Genomic DNA, 10,463 nt, shown 5'->3' with positions numbered 1-10,463 from the left:
GTATTAAATAAGGAGAAAATGTAATCTTGGAAAAGATAATTCTATGAATGACAGTATTGACATGAAGAACAGGTGAAATCTGTTGAGATTTATTACATTGTAGGCAAACATTTCAACATTTTGGCTTATGTTAGCTGAATTCTGTAATAATAATAAAGTTCAGTCCAGGTTGACAATGTGGTGTTGATTTTGTTTAGATGTGCTTAATTTGGGCAAACTGCACTTTCAGAAGATGTGTGTACTGTTTATGCTGCTGAACACTAGAGGGCAGCAGAGTACAGAGAATGAGTGAAATCCAGCTGCACTACAGAGCACACACTGCTCATTATTTCTCCTTTTTATTATATTATACATGACAGCACATGCATTGAAGTTTATGACTTTCTATAGTAACCTAATTTAAGGAAAACTTGGTGAATGTTAATGTCACTTGTGCATGTCATGTTCAAGACAATATAGGGGCAGTTCAATTCAGATGAAAGCTGGTCAATCTGCTTCCCTTTTGCAAATCTATTAAAAAAACTATTTATATCAAAATGTTACCCTTCAATTAAACATATCAGTATCATTTCCTATGTTTTGGTTATTCTGTAACCTTACAGTCCATCTCTATTCTAGATGCTGTCTTTGCGTTGCCTGTTTTTGTCGGTGTATTGAGACACACTGTGGAGGTCAAAGAGGCCAATGAGATTGATGCAGTGATTGGTGTTGTTGCACCCAGGGGAGCTGCAGCAGTGAGATGCATGGACCCAGGAGAAGATGAGAGATAAGAGACTGACCCAGGCGGCATGATCTCAGGGGCGTCTGAACACATGAGGGTTTAGAAAAGTTTTACATTCAGTGTGAAATTACAATTATTCAATTGTTCTTTATTTCTGGAATGAGTGATGATAGATTCAATTTGATTGCTACTACCAACAATGACAATAATAGTAATCCCCATATTTATTTTTATTTATAAGTGATTTCAGTATGGATTATTTTGCTGATTTATTTCTCTATTGATTCTTTAATTTCTATAATGTCATCAAATGTAATCATCAAAATGATTTCGAACTCATTCCAGCTCTGATTATAGCTTCTACTACTTGGCTTAAATAACCATGTTGCACTTATTCAACATCTTCTTTATTGTGCGTGTGATTTATTGTTTTGGTGGTGGTTCTTCTATCCTGGCTGTATGTGTATGGCATAGTGCCTGGAAAACGGTGGAAAACCTCCAAATATCGGCCACTTCTAGAGTTCACCGGCCAACTCTGTTTTATTGAAGTAAACGTGATTTTTTTTTGTTGCCTGTAAAACGGTGTTTGAAATATAGTACACCTTGGCAGTGGCTTTTACTACGAGTTTGGCTATGGGAGTTTCTTTGGCAATCAGACTGTGAGTGGAGTTTTATCAATGAACGCATTTCTGAAATGGCGGTAAAACTGGCTGCTATAGTACAATATTTATTGCACAATTAAGTAGGTTTTTTCAAGTAACATTTGTATTGAGCTGCGGGGAATTCAAGTTGTGAATTGATGGATTGCAATTTCCTGTTTATTCATCATGCAAATCCTTCAATTTTTTTAATATCTTTTCAAAATAGCTGTTTTTTGTGTGTTATTTGCACAGATGCCCTGTTCCTCTCCATGCGTCTCCTGCACACACCCCCTTCTCCCCCATTCCCAATCTCTCTTTTTTACCTCTCCACGCTCCTTATCCATCCATCCTGTCCCCCCTGAAGCCACACCATTGGCCCTCGCCTAGCAACCGCATGATAATTTGGCATAATGTGACACCCCCTGATGCATGATGGGGGCTGTAAGTCAGCCTCATCCCCCCTTCATGCCAGTGGCTGGTGTTTGGGGTTGAAAAATGGGGAGATGAATATATTTGAGGAGGAGAAAAGGGAATTTCACGCTCACATCATAACATGACTGGTGTCCACCGGCTAAACCTGTCATCTGTCCCCGGAGAGTTGTTCTCTTTCTTCATAGCAGCAGTGACCGATCATGTCCTCTCTTTCCCAGCTTTTCCCCATACGGTCCCCATGTACTCTATATGTACGGTGCACATTTAGTGGGAAGCAGACAGGCATGTGATGAAGCAGCCTCTCGGTATCGACAGGACCCAGCCAGGCTCATAGGTGCCTCTGACACGCAGGCAGGCTGGGAGAGAAAAATAAAGATGGCCGCTGCGTGCTCCGTCTGTCTCCATGCTGCCATGTGTGACGTGAGCACGGCTGATGTGAAGGGCATCCTTAAATGAGACGTCTTGTGTTTCTCCTTCCTCCTCTCGTCATCACAGAAAACAAACCTTTTGTCTCTCCCTCTCTCTGTAGTTCTTCACCTGTTTCTCCCTCCTCCTCCTCTGTCCCTCATTTTTCCACAAAGACTCGAGTAATTTGGTGAAACAAAAGCTCCACTGGTCATGTTTGACCTCTCCATCGTGGTGTCAATGGACCCAGATGGTGGGATGACCACCACAGAAGCACAGTGTGGACTCAGGGAAATAGGCATTTATCTCGTAAATTAAAAAGAGCTGTCCTGTCTTTAAATCATTAATTTATTCATTATTAAATTCCTAATCTGGATTGTTTTTGGTTTGGTTTCCCATTTATTTGGTTTTTTCATTCATTCATTTTCAGGTGTGAGCATCTGAATAAGCAAAAGCACATTGTCCAAGAGGCAATTAAACTGGTAATAATGAATATTATCGCGCTACCACTTCCTTTCTTTGTGTGCGTGTGTGTTTGTGTGTTTGTATGTGTGTATGTGTGTATGTGTGTGAGAGATATTCGTGTGAATTCGCCATCAGGACCGTCCAATCTATCCTCCATCCCCTCTTCGCCTTTACCCATGTCCTTTGCATGTTTCTCCCCATCCCTGTCCTGTCACTTGGCCATCACCAGCTGGTAACCTGTGTATGTGTGTGTGATAGTACATAGGTGGGGGGTTTTAAACACCTACACACACACACACACACACACACACACACACACACACACACACACACACAACACACACAACACACACACACACACACACACACACACACACACACACACACACACACACACACACACACACACACACACACGCACACACACACTCACCCCTTCTGCTGTTGCTCCCCACCACTATTTCCTTCCTTGCTTCATTCATGCCTTCACACACACAATTTATCTTTTTCTCACACACACAATTTATCTTTTTCTCACACACACAATTTATCTTGTTCTCACACACACACACACACACACACACACACACACACACACACACACACACACACACACACACACACACACACACACACACACACACACACACACACACACACACACACACACGTCTGCATGGTGGAGCACCAGCCGAGGAGCAGCAGCAGGAACCAGAGCAGAGAGAGAGAGAGAGAGAGACGAGGAGACAGAGAAACATTTAGGAGGACGGACTGAAACAGAGCGTGGTTGCCGTAGTAACAGCTCCCCTCCCTCCCCTCCATTCTCTCCCATTCTCTCCCTCTCTCTCCCTCTCTCTCCCTCTCTCTCCTCCCTCCACCTCTGTGCTGGTGATGCTCGTGTCTCTTTTCTCTCCATCCGGTTTGTCCTCACCTCTCCTGGACGCGCTCCTCTCACACTGCCAGCGGATGACACTAGAGGAGGAGGAGGAGAAGGAGGAGATGAGGAGAAGCTGCCGTCTCCACTCTTCCGGCTTAACATTACTTTTAAAAAAAAAAGAATAAAAAAAAAGAAGAAGAAGAGAGGAAAAGCAGAACAGAGAAACAACCAAAAGGATATACATACCAATGTAAAAGATACCCTACTCTTCTCCATTCCCCTTCTCAAGGAGGGCATTTTTCTTCCCTTTCCCCCCCTTTCCTTTTCTACCCAAATTTTTACCTCTGAGATCCCGGTTTTGTCAATTAGAGTCTCTGAACTTCTCTGGGATTTCAGGTGAGGCACGCGTGTGTGGTGTGTGGTGCGCCTTCATATTTTTGATTGCCTATCATGGCTCACGCGGCCTCTCAATTGAAGAAGAATCGGGGGGAAGTGGATGTGAATGCATTAGAGGACGAGAAGGAGAAGCGGAAGAAGATCAGGAGAGCAGCGTCCCGGGAACAAAAGAGAAAGGTAACGGACGAGGGCTGGCTGGTGGCTTCATCTGCTCCGCTAGCAGCATTGGAGCGTGACCGTGTGTGTGTGTGTGTGTGTGTGTGTGTTACATCTCCCTCAGCTTCACTACCTACATCTACTGAGCTCAGAGGTTGCCTTGTCACACAAACATACATTCGTGTACGTTTTTAAATCTGCGTATAAATCACGTGGAGTCTCTTCTTTCTTCTGACACCCGTCCGTCTTACAGAGCGTCTTTGACCTTGTGTAGTGAGTGTGTGTGTTTCCTCATGTGGAAGTCTCTGTGTTTATGTTGGTATGCGTGCGAGGTGTGCGCATAATGTTTGTGAGTGCGTGTATTCCTACACGTGATCGCTCAAAGTCAACAACACTTCAACCTGTTTGTGCGTGGCGATCGTATAGCTCTTAATCTGTAGATGTGTGGATGGTGATCGAACACCTGGAGTGATTTGTTTGACTCTTTCAACGTTTCCCATAACTGTTCATCTTTAGTAAAACTATGTCACAGGGGGCTCCCTTTAAACATGTGTGCATTTGTTTTAATGAGGTAGTGACTTGATTTATTATCCTGTGCAGAAACGATGTGTTAATCAATGCTTTCTCGGCAGAAATGAACCATGTTGTAACTTTTATGCTCAGAGTTGCGTGTGAGGTTTTCACTTGTTTATAAAATGAGGACACGGGAAATACACAAGCTGAGATGCTTAAAAAACAGATTCATCGAAGTCTTTATTACTAAATCATGGTTTTGTATTGGTGTGAGTGCTGTAGTGTGTTTGCCTGTGCATGTGTGTCTGTGTGTATGCTTCGATACACAGACAGCCATGTATAATGCATATTGCATACAAGAGTGATTTATTGATGACCAAGCTTTTCATATGATGGAGGTGGAAGTGAAATGCACGTGGGTCCCTGTCCTCTTCCTGCTCTCTTACATGTCAGCTGGCAGAGAACACTGTTTCAATGTCAGCTTTTAACTTTGGACAGGCTAGTGGGAGAAACTCATGCCAAATAAAATAGTATTTAATAAGATTATAGCTCCTACTAATGGAAACAGAAACAAATGTTTACTTGTCCTCTGTCCACAGTTCACTGTTTTAAAATGAATTCTCCAGTACCGGGACTGTTCCATAGTTTAGAGAGAGTATTTATTGTGAGGAGATTTGACCGTGAGAGATCTGTTCAATAACAGCGACATTTACTGAACTTTGCGCCCATGGGTGCCTGGTTTTGAATTATGCTGCTGGCAATGTTATTTGACCTCAGCATTAACAAGAAGTGAGCCATCATGGGCTTATCTTTCGAAACCAAAAGAGGAAAGGATTCAAAAGGTCAAGTGTGGATCTACTTCTAATCCAAGTTTGGAAAATGCATGCATGCAGAAAAGTGCATATTCCCTCTCGTCTGTGTTTGTGTGTGAAAATGGTGTGTGTCTGATTTGTATAGGAGGGTTATAGTCCCCATGAAGGGTCGTGTTTCATAGAAGAGAACAGGAGACAGAGATGATGAGGAGAGCAGAGGGCTGTATTGATTGGATTGAGCACAGCACCATCCATGAGGATAATAAACTTTCCCTCCTCACCTCGTCCTGCCCTGCGTCCTTCCCTCTGTCCTCACATATCTACTCTTCTCTCCCTCATTCTCTCATTTGTCTCTTTTTATCCCTCGTTTTTGAAGTGTCTTTCTTCTTGACTTTTCGCTCCGTGTCTCTCTTTGGGTTTTTATTGATATGAGTGTCACACTGTTGTTTGGCTCACGCTGCTACAAAACAAAGTCAAACGCTGAAGTTAATGTGTTTGTCAGTCGGTTTATGAGGGGTGTGAACTTTAGGCCATCGCTGTCGGTCAATCTCTCTCCTCACACACGTACAGATACGCAGTAGTGGCTTTATTCCTTGGCCGCCCTTGCTTGTGCATTAGTGGCACATGTAGAAATAATAAATATAGTGGTATAATGAGATGGAAGGACATGAGAGTCGAGGTTACATTGTCAGTTTCCCTCCAATATTCTTTATGTGCACTGATACGGCTGGCTTGGTGCACATTGTGCAACATTGTGCTTTGACTCACACATTCCACAGCTCTACAAATGCTATATTTAGATGGTGGAGCTGCAGGTACAATACAGTTTGTAAATGCAGAGAGGTGCGTCTTGCCATTCATTTGGTTTACAGATCAACTATCAGATTGTACAACTGTAAAATGTGACACATTGCATCGTGGGTTCGTAATTTCAAAGGAGTGTTTATATTTGTTGTTTCAGGGCACTATACAGTGAATAAAACCAACATGTACACACTCAAATAAAATGGTGGAGGGTTACCCAGTAGACAGGGAGTACATTTGGAGACATTGATAGTCTGACTATTAAAAATTCCGAAATAGATAAACAAAGTGCGTGTGAGGGAGATAGTTGGGCATGAGGCCTGCTGCTTTTATCAGACATCACTCAGCTCAGTGTAGGACTAATGGAGAGCAGGGTGTCCGCCTGTCCGGGGAGGGATGCAACTCTGGGTAGTGTGTGTTGTGTTTTGTTAGGAGAGCAGCACAGAGGGAGATACAGTCCCTAGCATAAGTACCCTGGGAATAGTGGGCTGGTAACCTCAGAGAGAGCGCACATATGTATCTGTGTGTGTTTGTAAGAAGGCTGGAATCCATTTGTATGTGTTTTCTGAGACAGATTTTGTGAAAACTCTGCAGTGGTCACTTGAACGGGAAACCCCTGTTACAGTGTTACATCAATTCTCCAAGCTGCTTTACTTCTAATGACATTATGTAGAGCCAGGAGCCCCCAATGGATTCCCTGCTAGAGAGAGAGAGAGGGAAAGAGAGAGAGAGCTAAGTAAAGCATAGGTTTCCTACTGCTGGGTCCCAGTTTTACACAGCGCTCCGGTACACAGTGAGCGCTAGTTCAGTACCTATTGTTTCTCTCATAGGGCTTATATGGGTCATGCACAAGCTTTTTCTTCTCACAGGCTTATTCTACGGTCAAATCTAAAAGGGTTTCATCTTCAGAGTCAGCCTGTTTATCATCTGTTGTCCACCTTGACTGCTTTATTCTCAAATTGTGCCCTTTTTTTATTGGAAGCTTAAAAAAACAACAACCTTAGAACGATTAGGCGAAACTCAAACCACTTCATTATAAATTCAAAAGATCACTTGCACATCCCGCTCATGAGTGGTGAATGTCATCATCATTTATCGCCATCATCACTGCTCATTAGTCCGAACCCGGATCACAGAAGGGAATCTAAAGCGGGACTTTGAAATGACTGCTGGGAGGGGAATGGCGGTGTTGAAATTGGATTTCAGCCTTGTGCTAAAGCCCATGGCAACAATGGGGAGGCTCGGCCCCAAAGGGAAAAGTAAACCTTGGGGAAAAGAGCCATAAGGCAGGAAGGGAGAGAAACAGCATAATATCAATATACATTTTAATAGATTCCTCTACTATATTTCTTTTTTTCTGTGCCATTTCATTCCCTCATTTCTGGTTCGGCTGAAACAAAGCCGGCACGCGTGTTGCTTCCCTCCTCCTTCCCCTCCTCCCCTCCCCTACTAGCCCATAAAAGATGGAGGTTAATGAATTTGGCGCTCATGCATGCCTGAGCTAATTACATTGGCTTTGGAAACTCCTCCCATTATTAAAAAATGTTTTCACCATCAAGATGGTCACCGGCTGGACGGCCGATCAGCGCGACTTTCAGGAGGCTGCCAAGCTTCTGTTTGTGGGAATAATGACAAATGATGAAGACGATATGGCTTTCTTATTTACTCAGTGGGAATATGGTGTATGAGATTCAGTTAGTTATCATTATCAACTGAGGAGTGTTTCTTCTAGTTGGTATGCTTTGACAGATACAGTTCAGTTCAGTACGATTGATTTAATGCCCAATATCACACATTTGCCTCAAGGGAGCTCAGCGAGATACAAAAATAATGAAGTAAATCTCTATTCTATTTTAAGGAAATCAAACCAACATTCTGGTCTGCAATGTTTCGGTCCATTTACATCCAGTATTTATCTATCATTAATACTTTCAAATCTTCTAATATTTTTCCGCCGCCCCTTTACTCACATACAATTAAAGTGAATGGAAGCCATGGGCTAATTAACATTACATTACATGTCACTTGTTAGACGCTTTTTATCCAAAGCGACTTACATACTCAATACTGTGGGCAATCCCCACAGGAGCAATTTGGGGTGAAGTGTCTCAGGGACACAACGACATGCTGACTGCAGTGGGGTTTGAACCTGTGACCCCCTGATTCCAACACCAAGGCTCTATCCACTGCGCCCACTAATAAAGTGCCATTTCTTCACAATAAAAGCCCCCACTAGCAAAAACACGTGGCTTTGATTGTGACGCAGCCACAGGAAACAAGAGATTACAGTTGTTAGCTCTGACCATAAGTTGTTGATTGATCTTGAACCCAGGTCCACAAAACGGATTAATCAAACCTAAATCTCGACTCTTCATATTATGTAGCTATTTCAGATTATTCACGCATTAAAATTCACATACGCACTATTTAACACAAGTTACTCTGTCCACTTTAATCCCCTCTCTTGTACCGAACATGGCCTGAAACGTGCAGATGTGCGACACAGCGTCCTCACTCTGCTCTATGCTGCTGCTATTGTTCTACATTAGCTTCAGTCTCTAAGGGGGAATGAGAGCGTGTTATAAGGATTGTTCTAATTATTGATCCAACACTTCAAGGGGTCCTCACCAAGGGCTACTGCTTGGGGATGATGTGTGTGTGTGTGTGTGATGGGATTTCTTAGGAAGCCTTCGTAACTGGAAACCTGTGAATGTGTGGTTTTGTTTGTCCTACCACTAGGGGAAGAACAAAATCAATGTTGTCTAGTTGTGGTTACTGGTCTGGTTCATCTCAGAGTCCATCTTCCTTTTGTTTGTACATCAGGTGTTTTACTGTGTGTTAAATCCTACATTTTGACATCCTTTTACCAGTCACATAGGCGCTGGATAATGTGTGTGTGCATGAGAGAGTCAGAAGCAGTGAGAGAAAGAGCTGGAAGAAGAGAGAAAGAGATAAGGACTAATAGATGGAGAGAGAGAGAGCGTCGGTGAGAAAGAGAGGAGAGAGCGATAAGAAGAAATGGAGAGAATGACTGTATAGAGGAAAGAGAGGAGAGAGCATGATCGTAAGCCTAAAGGTCATTTGAAGGTGAATGGCGTCTTTCTCGCTGCTCTACAAATCCACATGCACACTGCCTCCCCCTTTATCCTTCTTGCTTTCTTTAATTGGGAACCACTGGATATGATTTAGTATTTTACATTAAAATGTACTATTTTAATGTTCATTGCTGAATGTTTAACGAGAGAACGGCGTGCGTACACAAAGAGTGTTTCACTGCTAATTTAACAGGATTTTAGAGAGTGATAAAAACCTGTGGTGCTAAATGAATTATCCCAAACCGTAAAGGAGCGTTAAATCCTCCCATCTGAAACTCTTTAAATATAGAGACACAAAGTTAACCCTGTACAGGAACATCATATCTGATGTTATGATACAAATGAATAAAATGTTAGGCCTGCCTCTGAAAATATCTTGTTGATAATAGTTGTTTTCTTTAGTTTGTCTTTTGTTTGCATCTATCGGCAGCACATACAGTTTACAATGCAACTGCTGTGTTTTACATGTGATAAGCGTATTTGTGATAAAGGTTGAATTAGATAGAAAATAGAAGCAATTTGATGGCATCTCCTTGTGGATAAGACATTTTAATGATCTGGCGTTTTATTGAGAAAATGATTAATCAAGGAATAATTGTCAGGACAATCAGCAATGAAAATAACTGTTGCAGCAATAAAAGCGAGGATCGATAGTGTTCATCAGTTTGAACAGAGGATATATTATGCATGTAAACCATTTATTGCTGTTTAATCACTGCAGTACAAAGGAAGTGCGCATTCATCTTAGGGCTGCTCAATTAATCGTGTTTTAATCGCGATTATGATTATGGCTTGCAACGATTATGAAAACAACGTAATCGAAATAAAAAAATTTTTTTTTTTTTTTTTTTTTTCAGTTGAGTTATACTTAAAGTTCAGGGTAATCAACTGTTAAAAACATACTGTTCAAATTATTTTTTTCCAATAAATGGATGTTTTCAAAGTCAATGAATAATCGCATTTAATAATCGCAATTACAATTATTGATTCAAATAATCGAGATTATGATTTTTGCCATAATCGAGCAGCCCTAATTCATCTAACGTTTGGTTCGTTTTGTAAGCATCAGAAGCCCCATTCTCCAATAATACTAGATGGTGTAAATTCCTCTCACTAGGATATAGAAATTAATTTTTGCAGTTTGCA

General features: G+C 41.9%; 1 protein-coding gene across 1 annotated transcript in view; it reads left to right on the top strand.

Moving 5' to 3' along the window:
- Positions 1-3,616: 3,616 nt before the first annotated feature.
- LOC117560808 (ankyrin-3-like) overlaps positions 3,617-10,463 on the top strand; it is a 103,057-nt gene continuing 96,210 nt past the window's right edge. Inside the window, 1 exon segment of the mRNA XM_034237860.1 lies at positions 3,617-4,114. Within this exon segment, the coding sequence (XP_034093751.1) occupies positions 3,992-4,114 (123 nt within the window). The 5' untranslated portion in view covers positions 3,617-3,991.

Source organism: Gymnodraco acuticeps, unplaced genomic scaffold, assembly GCF_902827175.1.
Source record: "Gymnodraco acuticeps unplaced genomic scaffold, fGymAcu1.1, whole genome shotgun sequence".
NCBI classification, from domain to species: domain Eukaryota; kingdom Metazoa; phylum Chordata; class Actinopteri; order Perciformes; family Bathydraconidae; genus Gymnodraco; species Gymnodraco acuticeps.
This window is presented reverse-complemented; position numbering and strand designations above follow the sequence as displayed.